General features: G+C 42.4%; 2 protein-coding genes across 2 annotated transcripts in view; one reads left to right on the top strand and one right to left on the bottom strand.

Moving 5' to 3' along the window:
* The window catches only part of ZNF277 (zinc finger protein 277), a 42,274-nt gene extending 28,111 nt beyond the window's left edge, over positions 1-14,163 (bottom strand). Inside the window, exon 1 of the mRNA XM_057385845.1 lies at positions 14,063-14,163. Within this exon, the coding sequence (XP_057241828.1) occupies positions 14,063-14,105 (43 nt within the window). The 5' untranslated portion in view covers positions 14,106-14,163. The remainder of the gene's footprint in view (positions 1-14,062) is intronic.
* A 49-nt stretch (positions 14,164-14,212) lies between these two features.
* The window catches only part of LOC130585379 (dedicator of cytokinesis protein 4-like), a gene marked incomplete at its 3' end in the record, with an annotated part of 94,281 nt that continues 92,663 nt past the window's right edge, over positions 14,213-15,830 (top strand). Inside the window, exon 1 of the mRNA XM_057385846.1 lies at positions 14,213-14,517. Coding sequence (XP_057241829.1) covers positions 14,481-14,517 — 37 coding nt within the window. The remainder of the gene's footprint in view (positions 14,518-15,830) is intronic.

Raw genomic sequence — 15,830 nt, forward strand, 5'->3', positions numbered from 1 at the left:
CAGGATGGACACACAGTGCCCCAGAGCAGCCTCAGCACAGGCTGATGGCTCCTGTTAGGGTGCCCCAGGGTGCCGAGGGTAAGTAAGCTGGAGCTCCTGGAAGCCACAGGTGGGAAAGGGTGCAAGAACAAACACAGCTTGATCAGCTCTGTGCTGCTCCTGGAATTATATGTCCTGCACAACTGTTGGGACTTCCACTTAGGACTTTTGAAAAGTAGAACTTTCTCGAAAGGCAATGACTTGACTGAAGGCTGATGGGTGGGTTACATTGAATTCAATTTATCTTAAAAGATAAGCACTCTGGAAAGATGGCAGCACACAGAGCATGGTATTACCTGGAGCAATGCAACTGCTGTGCACAATCTAACACTTTTCTTCTCATAATTCTACCTGCACTTCAGCCCATTCCCTTCCCCCAGAAATTTTTTTATTAAACTGGCATTGCAGAAATCATTCAATTTTGTCCCATTTTAAAAACAGCAGTTGCTACACTATGTGCTAGAGGAATCCTCATGAAAGTGTCAGATCTCCCAAGCAAAACTGATGGTGCCTGCAAGAGTCCAGGTTTGTCCATTCTTACAGTCAGTTCTGTTGCCTGAAGAAGCTGTAAATCATGTTTATTGAAAAAAGTAGAACTTAATTTCCTTTGCAATTGTTGATGCAAAGTAACTGCTTTGTGTTCATTTTTGGTGTAGGTCTCTTGCAATGACCTATTTAAACATTTAGACACCCAAATAAATACGTGCGTTTCTGCCTCAAGAAATCAACTTTCAACAGATAGGTGTGTAGGGCAGGAACTGGTACTCAACTTAGACAAGGAGCTGATCCAGTTTTTTAGCAAGAGTACTYGTGAATAGGAACCACTTGGGCTGAGAAAACAGAACTGCTAAGTCTTTAACTGTAGTCAGGAGCTGCTGAAAGGAATAAACTGGGGTAAAGACTTTTTTTTTTCTGTGCCCAAACAGAATAGTTTATATTATTATTAGAGAATAATTTTAGACTACAGGAGCAGTGTGGCAACTACAGAAGGTTATGCAATTTCTTTTGAAGGCACTTAAAAGGGGAGGCAAGGCAAAAAAGAATCCATGGAAATATCTTCGTACTCATCTACAAAAAACACTGAACAACAGAATAAATGCAGAGCTGAACAAAGATGCACAGCCTTTAGCGCACTTACTGGACTAACGTAGCATAAATCTCAAAACAGTACAAATAAATCTCAGCATAATATTGAAATCTCTGAAAAAGCAGCTAATTCTCTTTCTGTATTTGGAGCAGAGTGGCCACAGGTACTGAATAAAAGCTGCTAACTAAAGCACAGCTCAGGGCTAACAGCACAATAAAAACATTCAGATCCATTCTCAGACTCCAAGACTCCCACATGCAGAGACAYTTGGAAATGAGGGAAAAGTAGAAAGCTTTCCTCTTAGAATCTACTGCAACAAGAATGACTTCACAGGGACAGATAAAGACCTCCCAATGCTTGTGCCCTGGCTGACAAGGGCAAGAAACAATTACAAAGGAACGGTATAAAAACCGGGCAAACAAACAGTAATCACACAAATAGATTAGTCTTCCAGAAGTCTGAAAGTAGAGAGTTTTAAGTCAAAGGCTTTATGAGCACCTCAGTTTAGCAGCAATTTTTTTTCTCTATTGATTTATTTCTGCACTATTTGAAATTATTGGTCTTTCAACATCTACAAAAACTTGCAGCAACTTTCCATGTTCTCCTAATGGTCTCCATTCCTTGATGTACTGGTTCAACTCTTGGCTAGTTCTACTCTACCCTTCTTCATGTGCTATGGTTAAGAGGTAGCTTGAAAATGCCCAGGAGTGGAAGAAAATATATTTCTAAATAACACAGTTTTTTTTTTCCTATATCCCCTCTATTTCTATTTTATTTCTAGTACTTTGCTTGCTTTTAAGATCACTAAATTAACACTGAATTATCTCCAGTAATTCAAAGTCTCATAAGCTGTGGATCAGGTGTTAATGTACAAGACAGAGGCCATATTCTTGGTGKGTTCACTCCTGTGTGTTACTCTGAATTTGTACTCCTGCTTATCACTTGGGAAAAAAAACATGTTAACAGCAAAATTTCACCCTTCCTATTCATATCTGTCGTGAACAGCACAGGACTCATGAGACTCCCTAAGAGAAGAGAGCCCTATAAAATCCATCCACTAAGTTTTGGATGAATCATGTCACCACTGAGCTTTTTTCTTCTGCCTAATAGACAAACAGCATGACTGTTACACAAACAGATATCCCAAAGGCTTCACAGAAAGTCCTCTAAACTCAGAACTAAGAAAATCCTTCTCTCAGTCACAGAACTCGCAGTTGACACCACGTTGTTCAACCCTTAACAGGACAGATAAACCCATAGTCTTTAACAGCTATTTCAGAGCTAAAAAATGTAGATTAGTAGAAAGAAGAGGAATATATTCTTTGAAAACAAAGAATAAGAAGTATACCAAATTCTTCAGTGGAAAATAAAATTAATACTTTGAAAGCAATTTACTTTCAAAAGTAGAATAAGCATTGTTTTTTGCTATAAGCACCCATAGGATACCCGGTGTAATGGATTTCTGATCCCTGCACAGGGGCTGTACACACCATCACAACAGTGAAAAAAAAGGAAATTAAAAAAAAAGGCAGCCTGTTATGGAAATTATATGGCTTTATTTTATTTTAAGAATTGTCATAGACTAGTTAATCTTCACCATCAATGAAGCAACAAGATGAAAATGGATTAATTTTCCTTACTGGAACATTTTTACTTTCAAATACAATTATTCTCAACCCAAAACCAATGTTCATTTGCACAATTAAGTAAACGTTACACCCACACAGTTATAACACAGAGTRCAGCAGAACAGGCAATGTACTCCACCTGCACAATCACACATGCAATTATCACAAAGCAATATGCCATGCAATTTTATGGCCAATACAATAGATATTATCCTCAGAAAGAAAAGGAAGGAAAGATTCAGCATTCGAATGGGAGTTTTGAAAGGCAAAGTCCTCAGAGAGAGTTTAGCCAGTGTAACAGCTTGCTGCCACCAAGAAGCACAGGGATGTCTCACTATTCTGTCTTTCTCCACCTCATCCTACCACTCCTTCCCATCTACCACTGYCTTTCCACTTGTGCTGGCTCCCAGGCTTGGAAAATCCTTTGATGAGTCGATCCAACTCTTTACCAGAAAGAACCACCCACTACTTTCCTTTTGCAAAAGAATATTGAAAATGCTCACACAAGAATTCACCAAGGGCTTAGGAGCAGACTAAGGAGCACACAGTGAGAAGCAGTAACGTGAAACAGAACCTTCCTCTCAGCTTCCTCCTGTCTTCTCAGCTTTACAGCTTCAGCTRTCTCATATAATTTTACCATAAGAATGCCACAGTGTGCAATGTTTCTTCAAAGACATTACATACAAAGGGAAAGAAACCACTAAGATTTTATCACTGCTTCCTAACAAGGACACCCAGCACTGGCCTCAGTTTGCAAAATCCACTCTTGTCAGCACAGGCACACACAACACACCAAATTGTAGCTCTTGTGGAGCTCTTGTGCTCAATTCTGCTTGGYTGCACATCTGAACTATGTGCTCTGACTAGCTCTGGGGACAAATGGWGCACTCACTGCTGCATAAATTACATTCTCTAACTAGAAGATGGAGGTACTGGGGTCCCGATAAATGAAGCAACTTCACTGTTAGAACTCTTCACTCACATGGGTTGGCTCYGAGGTGCAACCTGGAGCTGTGCCTTAGAGTGCCAGAGCTCAGGGAGCAGCAGACCCTTCCAGCAGGCAACCAGCAAGCTGAGGAACTCCCTCCACTAGCCTGCAGGGAATGATGAGAAGGGCACTCACACCCTTCATTTCGAAACTTTGCTACTAGATAAAAAGGAATGAGAGGCACAAGACCAGAGGRAAAGGAGGTAAGACCAAAGACAAGAGTTTTTAACTAGGGAAGAAGAAGTATAATTTAAAATGGATTAATCAATTTATTATTAAAGAAAGAATACTTTGAAAAATCAAGACTTTGCTGAAAACTGAAATGATGAGAAAGGAATTCAAACATTTGCTTTAGACAYGTTTACAGGTTTTCTGTCATTTTTTGTAGTCTATGGCACAGCAACAAGACTTTAGGCTAAAGACTTTATGATGTAAATATACACATGAAGAGTATATATATTTATAAGCCCACTGTTGTTTAACACAAGGATAATGAAACAAAATAAGAACATCTGCTGGAATGTTAAGTGTCTTCCTAATTAAATCCAATAGTTGAATGAATCAATTCATTACCAACAAATCTGGTTTATTATCTCATTAATACAGCTGGTTAATATTATGAGGAGATTAGCACAAGAACCTGAAATGATCCTAACACAAAAGTGAACACAACAAAGACACACAGGTGAATACAGGAGTCCAAACAATGAGCAAAAATACAGGTTTTTAGACATGCAAAGAACAAAGGGGAGAAAAAAATGACAGGAAAACAACAGACACCTAGCAAACCTGGCATTCCACACCAACAGCACAACAGATGCCAAATGGGAAACAAAAAGGCTGGGCACCCTCCCCCCAGGTTCACATTGATTACATGGCAAAACCATTTAGCTATCAAAATGACCAAACCCCCACACAGAGTACCTTGGGGAACCAACCTGGACTCCTATAGGTAATTCTGCACAAAACAGTGTTACATTTAAAACTCCTTAGGAAATGAGTAGTTTTAAAGCTTTGTTTTGGRATTAATTTTTTTTGAGCTAATAAAAGAGTATCAAGAAGGACCAGCTTAACACTCAAAATACACACATGACAGCTTCCCCATTTTGCAGCCTTGGCACTGCAGCATCTATTTGTTGGCACAGCAGCATTCCCTAATTTGTGGTCATATTCTTGGAAGCAATTTTGTACTGATTACAGGATTTTTCCTTTGTTTTCCAGAGTATAAAAAATGGATGACTAATGACTTGCCAAATAAACAGTATTCAAAGCCAAAACTCAGAATAATGAAAATAAAACACCCTGTCATCGTCCTCACCAATACTACAKGCAAAGATGTTTCTTAGTGAAAGAAGAATCAATGTACATAATAATCTCCTATCTCAATATATTAAAGCCCTCAAGTACTTATTATTAAGTTGAATTAAGTCTGAGTAAATGAGGAATTATTTAGCTATTACTTCTGCTTGTTAACACACTACGAATGATATTTAGTTAAAATGTCCATGCGCTCYAGGAGACAGCACATCCTGTAGCTTCCCCCAAGATCAATCAGTCTCAACCGTGCCCAGTTTTTCATTGAATGCAAATGAGCACTTCAAAAGAACACCTAATCCTATAGCTAAAGCTTGTTAGTTTCACAGAAACGGTACATATTCTGGAGCATTTGCTGTCCAGGAATATGAGAATTTCATTCCAGTCAAATGACAGTTTTAAGAAAAGCTGTAAGTTACCGAATCCTAATAACTCAAGACAGAGTTTCTATAGAGCGGGTGTCTGCTGGGAGCTGGAACTAACAGAAATACAACTGTGCTTAATAGCCATATTTAACAGGGCTGCTCTGTCGGGGAGCTTAGGATGTTGCAGTTTCATTAGCATTAACAAGTGTTGCTATGGGTACCGCAGCACAGGCATCAGAACACAACTGAATAGGACTGGCAAAGTAATTAATAAAAATGTGAAGTGCTGGAATTTTAATAAAACAAAACCAATGTGCCAGCCAACAAGATCATATTTAAACAATAGACTACATTATTGCCCAGTTCAGCAGCAGATACACGCCACTGCTTGTTGTCTTTCTCACTGAGCCCAGACCAACACCCATATCCGTAAAGACAGAACAAGCCCACTGTTCTCACACAGAGGGGACACGCCTGCCCACACACACACTAATGAAAATGACCCTAATTAAGTATTCATAGCAATATTTAAGTATTGATCTTAATACGCAATTTATAAATATTTAACATACTACAGCAGGTTCTATTGCAAGCTMAGAGCTACACAATGCTTCATTCCTGAGTAAATGGTGCAGACTTTTATCAGTCTAACTAAATTCAGGTTTGATATTTTGCTCACAAATATGAAACAATATTTATCAGAATTATATACTGAATAATTTTATTATGCTTTTTGGAGCTTCTCTGAATGAGTGGTGTTAAACATAATTACTGTATACCTTTCCTTGTTTAGTGTGATCACATGACTTGGTAGACATGGAGAGCCGAGATCCATATGATGTACTAAAATGAGGTATTAGAAGCAATGATTAAACCCTACCCTATTCTCTGGAAAGATGAAGTTATTATGTAGCCTGAAATTCAGAATGTTTAGTTATAAAGAAGAGGAAGAAAATAGCCAACACCAGAATTTGAAATGGAAGGACTAAAGTGACCATCCAGATTTTTCTCTTGTAGTTATCACCCAAATCCATCAAATAAAAATTTGCAGTTTTTCTCTGTTTAACAAAAGCATACCAAAGACATCATAATAAGGTATAAACAATGCTGTTTAAATGTAAGGTTTAAAGATTGAATTTCAGCTATTTTCACATGAAACCTCCTTTAAAAAAAAAACAAACAGAAGTACAATTAGTGCCAAGATGATCTAGACCGCYATTTAAAAACTTTAAAAAATACATACTGGAAGGTATCACAAGTAAAAAAAATGTATATGCAAATGTAGTATTTGTGTATGTGCCCAATGCCACTGCTCTGCTTAACCCTCTGCAAAGAGTAGCAAGCTGCAAACAGGCATGTCTTACTTTACATTACTGTGTCTGTGACTTCGCTCTCCCAGAAAGAACGGATCTTACCAATGTGGTYAATATGGACAGTAATACTTCATTGCTACCATTTATCTTTTCAGTGTCTTTAACAAATACTGTGTTGAGCCAAATAACTTTTATGCCAGCATTGCTATGTAAAGCAGGTTAATTACTTTACTCTCGACTTTTTATCATGGTCATTTAGTAGTGATCAAWAATGCTTTATTACAAGGATTTTCCTTTTCTTGTCACCTGTTTTTTTCCTCTAACAGGATTCAATTTCCAAGCATGTTTATCCTTTTCATGTCAAAAGAATTTCCTCTTGGTCTTTTTGAACAATTACTTTACACTCTGTAACTAAAGGAAAGGCTGTGTGATTTACCTTAATAAAATAAAGCCTGCTTTAGCAGTTTCTATAAGACACCSCCATGTGATTACAATGGGAATTTCTATCATGCTGCTAACTAAAATGTTTACATCTCAGGGTTTACAACTTTTCCACTGGTAGACTTCCCTTGAAAAAGGCAACTATTTGAGAAAAACAACTACAAATAATGTGAAACTTTTATTTGAAATGTCACTTAATTTTTTTTTCAGACTCATATAAATTACAGCTAATTTACAGCTAAACTCAAAGGGCATTCTGAGGGGCCTTGTTTCTGGTATCCTTGTGTATGTTGTGTTTCATACCGACAGAACAGGCTGAAATCTCTCTCAGATATTCTGACTTAGCTTCCTGACACACAGAAAGCCTTCAAGGATGAATTGTTTAAGTGAATTTTGTACTTAATGAAGAATCAGTATGAGGAAGAGGTCCTGTGCTGTTAGAATCTCTGTGATCTGTTGCTGCTTTCTCAGTGAACTGGAGCTTTTCCAGATGGAGACTAGCAAAATAACTTGTTTCTACTTTTAGAATAAAACCTCCATAAACTGGTATTCAAACTGGAAAAAACCAGTGGCTCAAAAGGGAAGTTCACTATAGTATGCAGCGATGTGGATCAGCATAGTTCAGACTAACTGATACCATGATTCAGGAAAACAAAGCTTTGACTGTACTTGAAATAATGCACTATTTATACTCTCTACACATAGATTTTTGAAAATTATTTTCAGAAGAAAGTATTTTTAAGTCAGAGCTCAAATACTGATGTCTTACAGATCCCACAGCAGGCTATATAATATCTCTGTGTGCGCATTTCTGTGAGGGACATCTCACAGCAGGCTATATAATATTTCTGCATTTTGACTTTGTACCAGAGCTTGAAATAAATACTTTTGTGATGCTTCTTATCCTCCACACATCCATTAAACACATGACATACAACTTGATTTCTTAAGTATATATGTGCTTACTAACAGATATTGCTCATGTAGCTCATGGACATGGATGATACAATAACTGAGATTAATTTCCTCAAGAAACAGAATTGGAATGTTATAATTAGTGATACAAGTTGTTTACATTTTTCAGGCAACATTTTGCTAACTGTATAAATACATGCAGGCTCCTGAACATTAAATTAGTACAGTAATAACACAGACTGCATGTTTTCATCCCATATAAGACAAAATCAAATTAAAASCTCCAGCAGGATGTTTTCTGTTACATACCAGTCTTCAGAGAAAAAGCTCTACCTCATTTATTCAGGCATTATGGAGTCATAATAAAATTCAGTGCTGGCACACTGGTCAAGACAAATGCTAGCAAGATGCTTCTCAGACAGCAGCATCATTTYGAACTGCACACATTTGTTTCATAGCCATTCCTGGTTTTATATTGTGAGCCTTGTGCACTTCCACCATGGGACTGACAGGCCTGATCTGGGGCGCATGCCATGAACTTTGGCAGAGGTTCTGCTCATCGGATGGGAGGGTGCTATGCCAAGCATTCCTATGCTGCCCACAGCCGTGTTCCCCCTGTCACACCTCAGCACAGCTCTGACCCACACAGGAGTCTTGCAGCCCCTGATCTCTCTCCAGCTGCTTTGTGTGTTGGCTGGGTTTAGAGATCAGCTTTGGAGTGTGTGAACTGGATTTGTCCGGAGTCCAGACACATCCAAAACACATCCCAAAACTTAACAGAAATGCCTGGGTCTAAACCAAGGGGCTTTTTGGTGTGGGAGCAYTGAGTTCATGCAATCCAAAGCAGAAATGTCAAACCATGCAGTATAGTTGCAGGGACTGTGGCACCTTTATCTACTGTGCCTTATTATTTGTTCAGRTGAACAGAGCCACAAAATGCCACAAAAAATCATGAGGTTGAAACAGATGCATATCAAGGTATAAAGCCTTTAGATGAGAAGGATATAGAGWGGGTGTTTAACCTGCTACAACTACACAGAGCAGACTCTGCAGGTACAGARTCACTGAAGACAAATGGGAAGATGACATCTCAGTGAGCAAGAATCAAATAGAAACAGCTGGGCCATTTCACACTGGTCATTGTCTGTGAGCCATAAAAATCGGAGAAAAATACACAAAAGTTTTTTAAAAAAAGACATTTGAAAGACATGGTCCAATGAAAACATGAGGCAAAAAATAAAACAAAAAACCAAAAGGAAAGTTTCAAGAAACACAGCTGAAATGTATTAAAAAGAACAGACAGGTGTCTGAGGACCACTGAAGCCACTGACAAAACACCTGCTACAATTTCTTACTTAAAGGTCTACTGTAGCAAAATATTAGGACACAATGGCAAACAAGTGGTGATCATGGAAATACCTGCTGGAAAACCAGAACTTGAGACCAGTGATCAGACTATTGTAGCCATACCAYTTCCTATTRAAACATTAMAAGTTAACAGGTACTGCTGTATACTGATGATCTACTGATGATTGTAGAAAAAACTCAAGTCAAAGGCAATGGCTTTTTAATTTAATTCATATTTTGCTGGCAGTCATTTAACTGACATGTAACATGTTTTGAAAAATCAACAGACTCCAGCTGAGCAATCCTGACTCCATACCATACTGAAGGTATCAAATATGGGCACTCTTAATGAAGTAACAAAATAAGTGCTATTGTTTACACTATGGGGCATAAATCGATCACCCTACCGAGGGGGGCAGAAAAACTCCCTAACATGAAACTGAATTACACAGCCACACACACTACATTTGTAGTCTTTATTATCTGGCATATTCTTACTGAGTAGTAAGACTTACTAAACTGGGGGCTAGCATGCTCCCACTTACCTAACCCTACTGTGGAGCAGGTTGGCATAGTTCAAAAATGTGCACATTATATTGCAAGCTAAGCAGAATCATAGAATCATAAAATGGTTTGGGTTGGAAGGGACCTAAAAGAGCATCTCGTTACAACCCATCCCTGGCCACAGGCAGGGATGCCAGTATTTCCTCTGGTTATGTGGTTTTAGTGGTACTGACTAATACATTATTTAATACAACAATTATCAGGTCATTGAACGCTAGACTTTTTCCATTCAAGTGACTGTAATTAAGAACTGATTGAGTGTAGACAACAACTCTGCAAAGAACCCACTTTCACAAACACAMTTCCCTGACTTCAGTGAGACACTGGTCAGGATGATGTGCCCGTCTCTTCACAGGCATAGAACTGCTTTAAAGTTGTACAAAATTTACCACATTTTTCCCCTCTTGCTTCTTCAATGTCATGTTCTTTCCTGCAATGCGTGAGGCTTTTATTGATGCAATATTTAAAGCTACTTTAAAAARCTCACAGAAAGACATTCAAATGCTTTCAGGCTTTTCTCCTGTTTTCAGCCTGCTGGGARTTTGTGGGTGAGAACATGAAGCAAAAATCTCCGAGATAGGCTGGGAACAACTGCAGTTTTAGGATGCAGATGGCCACACAAAGACACAGAGTTCTAGGAGAGGTTTCAAGACAGGACATGGTGGAAGGAAGCACACGGGGCTGCAAAAAGTTATGAAGTCTGTTTGGACAGATAAATTAAAGGACTGATGGACATCTGAGGACTGATGAAACACCACTCGCCCTTACTCCACTGCAGGTAACAGAAAGACTGAGCAGATTTCAAAGAACTTGAAGGTTTTAACATGCAAAGTAGTTACGTTTAAGCTATGTATGTGCTCACCAGGCAGCCTGAAGYAGCTCACTTCTAAATGAACTGTGCCAAAAGGAGCTGATACACGGTAGTTTGTTCATGTATCAGAGCTTTTACTTGCTAGTGAGCAGGCAAGAATTGACTTAGATTGCTAGAATGAAACACAAAGATAACAGCCATCCATCTTTACTTTTAAGCTATGAAAGTTTCCTGAATTCAGGGCAAACCAAAGACTTTATTGGGTATTTTTGGGGAATACAACATATTCTATGCCTCGTGCTAACAGAAATCATGCATTCATGCTGAAGTGTTGGGATGYTCCCTTGTCTTCAGATAAAACACACTGTACACTTGCAACACAAATATTTGTAAAATTATGACAGGAATCACAGGCACTTCAGATCTCTATTACCAACCAATACAATCCATCACATATTTTATTAAGCCATTATGACCTGTTTAATGAAATATTTTGTTTCACTTGTATATTCTTCCATCGTCAGTTATTTAAGAAATGTGCTGTGAAGGCTAAAATCACTAAAATATTACTGCAACTGTTACATGAAAGGATTTTGCCTTTTTAATTTTCAATCAGAGAAGCACATAAAAGGTGATTTTACCAAAAATAATTTAGTACTTTCCAGTCCTCCTAAAATCCATTTGCTTACCACGTAAATGTTTAAAATTACTTTGAGACCGCATTTTTAAATAAAAATCACAAAAAAGACTCTTAAAACATTTTAAAATAGTACTGCATTAAGAGATCCATTCTTGTAGTCACATTAAAAWAAATTATGTTGCACTTCCAGAATTAACCAGTGAACCTGAATTCCAGGTGTAATTGCTAATTGTTCAGTTCACAATGATTAATCTGCATCAAACCAAGATTCTTTACAGAGCCTATAAGGCCTATTAGTAAAAGGAATCTATTCTCTCTCTCTCCAAAATCTGTAGTACGGTAGAAGCCTCAGGTATTGAAATCCTCTGCAGTGCACAAAAATTTAACCTGAAAAACAGATCACCAGTGGTATTCTGGATGCTTCAAACTGCCCTGTGGGGAAACAACTGCGGATGCAACCACATGTGTGATTATTTGGAACKGGTGCGGGTTTTTAAGAAAGGGTACTGAGCAGGATATCAACTCTAAAGCCATGAAACAGAAATGGGCAGATACGTGTGGGCTGCTCATCAGGCTAAGGTGTGAGRGACTCCTGTGAAGGCAGAGATGAGAAGAGGCAGCTGTGTGCTCCAGGCAATGGCTGCTCTGTCACCTTGCTGAGTTGTCACCCATGGACATGGGCAGCCAGCAGCTCCCCATCCACAACCACGCGTGCTGTGGTTGTGCACTCAGTCTGATCTGAACAGGAGGGGCAGTATAAGGATCCAGGGAATGGGAAGGCATCTCGTTCACTACTTATTTGGTTAAGGACTTTTCAGTATAAAAGAAACAACAAATAACAAGGAAAGTGGAAGATTAAACAYGAACAAGTATTATTGTACTATCAGAAACAAAACAGCTTTCACTGGAGTATTCTCTAGGTAGAATAGGAAGAAGTAGACATGTGCAAGACCCATCAGTAAACAGAAATATTCTTAAAAATGGGATATGAGAGAGATATGGAAGGAACCAGAATAACACACTGTGCTCGGGCATGGTACACCTCAGCAGCATATATTCAAAAGCACTTGAGCCCAAAAAAACCTTGGGAAAGTCCACTAATGAGTGCTTGTGCTCTGTACATAGACAACACAACAGGCCTTTGAATTTCCATGGAATAAAACTTGTTCTCCTTTGGACTGGTGCCAACATCTTTACAAGAGGTACCTGAGAAAACCTCAGGGTAACCTCTTCAACTCTAATAGTTCACAGACCTACGTGTACCCCGAAGAGTTGCACAGACACAGGCACATGTCCTTTTCAATAGTTAAAACAGCACAGTTTTGCCTCCGGGTGCAATCACACCAGTGCTAATGCTCTAAAAGGGTCCGGCTTTTCATGTACAAGGTTTGTGTCAACATACTGCATCACAGAAATAAAGCAAGAGTACTGCTTTAACTACTACCATATATTGCTATTACTTTTATGAACAGAATAAGGGGACAGACATACTAGAGAAACAACACAAATGTCATTTAAAAGAGCACTCACTATCAAAGGCCCAAACACGGAATAAGTATGCTCTGACTCTAGGTTTGAAACTGCCTGCTTGCACATGACTTCCTTTCATTGTGTCCTTCACACTATTAGTGACCTGACAGCAGAAGTTAAAAGCCAACCTGAACTGAGAGCTACTTTCTTCTCTTAAATGTGAAAACATGAAACTATTTTTTCCATTCAGATCAAACCAAATAAACCCATAAATTCTCTAGATAACACTTCAGAATCATGATTTGATTGGAGAACACTTTTCTAAAAGCAGACATATTCACCTAAGAGAAAACTTGTATCTGGTAAGGCCAGCAGAGCAGCATCATTACCATAATATTTTTTCCCTTTTTTCTGTTTGTGCCTTTCCACAGGACCACAAGATATCACGCCAGCTCTTGCACCTGCCTCTCCACACCCAGGTTTCTCTTAAAAGGACCATTTCAGCCTCAGGATTTCTTGCAGTTTTCCTACGGTGAGCTCTAGCTAAGCTCCTTCTAGAAGAGCACAGACATACAGACTTTGGACAAGGACACAAACCCTGCTGTTCCCGCTGCTTACGGTACCTGGTTTATCCYTGCAGTAATTCCCCACAGTCCATTTGTGCTCCTCGCTGTGTACCGCCTGCTTTGCATTATCTCTGTTTATGTGTGTATTGACAAACAGATTTACGTGAGAAGCCAAAATGCCCCCCGGAGCATCAGCTCCACGTCCCACCACTCTGGCACGCTGCCGGCACCAACTCCCTCTCCACCTCGACTCGCTGTTGGAAACTCTCCCTGTCCCCACAGTTCCCAGAGCCAAACGCGGAAGGACTGGCATCAGTAGGACCAGAACGATTCAGGTTCCTATAAGCAGCGGTAGGCGGGTGCGGGGCTGTCCGCGGAACCCCGCTCTGACGGGCGACAGGCGAGCCCCCACCGCAGCGGGCCCTGGCGTTCCGGCTGCCCCACACGTGTCCGCCGCTCCCCACGCCAGGGATGGCTGCGCCAGCCCCGTCCCACCGTCCGAGCCGGGATGGCGGAGCGGAAGGGAGCGGGGGAGGGCAGTGTGACACCCCCATGCCTCCCGCAGCGCACTCACCTCCCCGCGCTGGCGGCCTCGGAGCCCCGCGGGACGCGGCCATTCCGCGGCTATTCCGCCGTCGCCGCTCCGCCCGCCCCGCGCGGGGCGGCCCCGGGAGCCGCGCTCCGCCCCGCTCCGCCCCGGCGGGGAGCGCGGGGCCAGCCGGGGCTGGTAGTCTCTCCCGCGGCCACGGGCGACGAGGGGCGCGGCCGCATCGAGGCACTACGTTCCCCGGCGTGCAGCGGGACGGGGAATATAAGTGGCTGGCAGCGAGCGCGCCTCTGTCAGTCCGCCCGCCCGAACAATGCCTTCGCCGCCGGGGCCRGGCAGCCGCGGCTGAGCGCGGCGGGAGCCCCGGGCAGCGGACGCGCTTGCCGGCCACCGCCGCTCCCGGCGGAGGGGCTGGCGGGGGAGCGGGCGCTYGCACGCCGCGAGCATGTGGATACCCACGGAGCACGAGAAGTACGGCGTGGGTGAGTGAAAGAAGGCGAGCGGGGCAGCGCGGGGGCGAGGAGCGGCGCTGCCGGCGGGGAGCGCATCCCGGGCAGAGCGGGCTCGCCCCGCGGGGCGCTGCTGCCGCTTCCCCCGGGAACCAAGGCAGCGCCCTGCGCTTGTCAGCGCAGCGACCCGGGGGCCGAGGTCCCGCCAGGGCGCGGGGGAGCGGCCCCGTCCCCGGGGCACAACAAAGGGCTGCCGATGCCCGAGCCGCGGCTCCGGCGTCTCCCCCCGCTGCCAGGGGATGGGGCAGGGGCCGTCTCCGAGGCGGGCGCTCGGTTCTCCCCACCTGCGCTGGGTGAAAGGCTGGCGTTTCACGGGGAACAAAGCAGCCTGAAAACAAACCGCTGGGAGCGGCGACCCGGTGGGACGCGGGGTCCGGCGGCGGCCCGGGAAGGAGCGGGAGCGGAGCCGCGGGCATTGTTCGCGCGTCGGGGGTTTTGTCGCTGCTTCGCTGGAAACAAAGTGTCGCTTGTGGAAGCCTCGCTGCCTTGCTTGTTTGTTCCCCTGTGCCCGGTGCAGGGCTCTGAAGCYCGCGGGTTTGGCTTGCGGAGTGATCGGAGAGACTCGCGTTGATTTTATTTTTCTTGGCGCCGCCTACGCCAACACCCGGTGAGCGCCGGCCGCTCGTCCCGGACAATAGCCCTCTCTGACACGGACATAGCTGAACTGTTGTACGGACCTGCCGGCGTAGTAGGCAGCTCTCCGTGTGTTTACGTCGCGTTTGAACGCGGAGTTGTTCGTGTTGGAGAAAAGCGGGAGGAGCGCGCAGCCCTCCTTTGTGTGTGTGTATGTGTGTGTGTAGCAGCGCTGTGGCGAGCCGAGAGCGCGGGGCCGCTCCGTCCCATCTGGAGTTGAGCCCAGATGTTGCTGTCTTCCGAATGCTAAATTACCGAGATCATCGGTGGGATTTTTTTTTTTTTCCTTGACTTCTTTATTTGTCAGGTCACAGCTGGGTTGCAAGATATTGATTAGTCCTGCCGCCCGCCTTTCTTTATGAGGATGGGCAAGAGGCTTAAAAACCACTCTGGGACTCCCTGGAATGGCATGCTGGATATTAGTAGTCAAGTATTTCAAGCTGCAGCCCTCCTCTCCGTCTGTTTATTGTTTATTTTTATTTTTGAGCCTAGCATGCTATTTCACAGCTGAAGCATTTCYCCCCACCCCATATATGAGCTAAAAATCATTATGGAGCATCTTTCTTGTACTGAAAACAAGCAGCTAAACACTGTTCCCCCTATTTGAATAACTATCCCATCGWTTCTAAACAATTAAGGGATATCCCTTAAGT

The sequence above is a fragment of the Malurus melanocephalus genome, unplaced genomic scaffold, assembly GCF_030028575.1.
Source record: "Malurus melanocephalus ecotype Western Australia unplaced genomic scaffold, MMel_1.1 scaffold_880, whole genome shotgun sequence".
NCBI lineage: Eukaryota > Metazoa > Chordata > Aves > Passeriformes > Maluridae > Malurus > Malurus melanocephalus.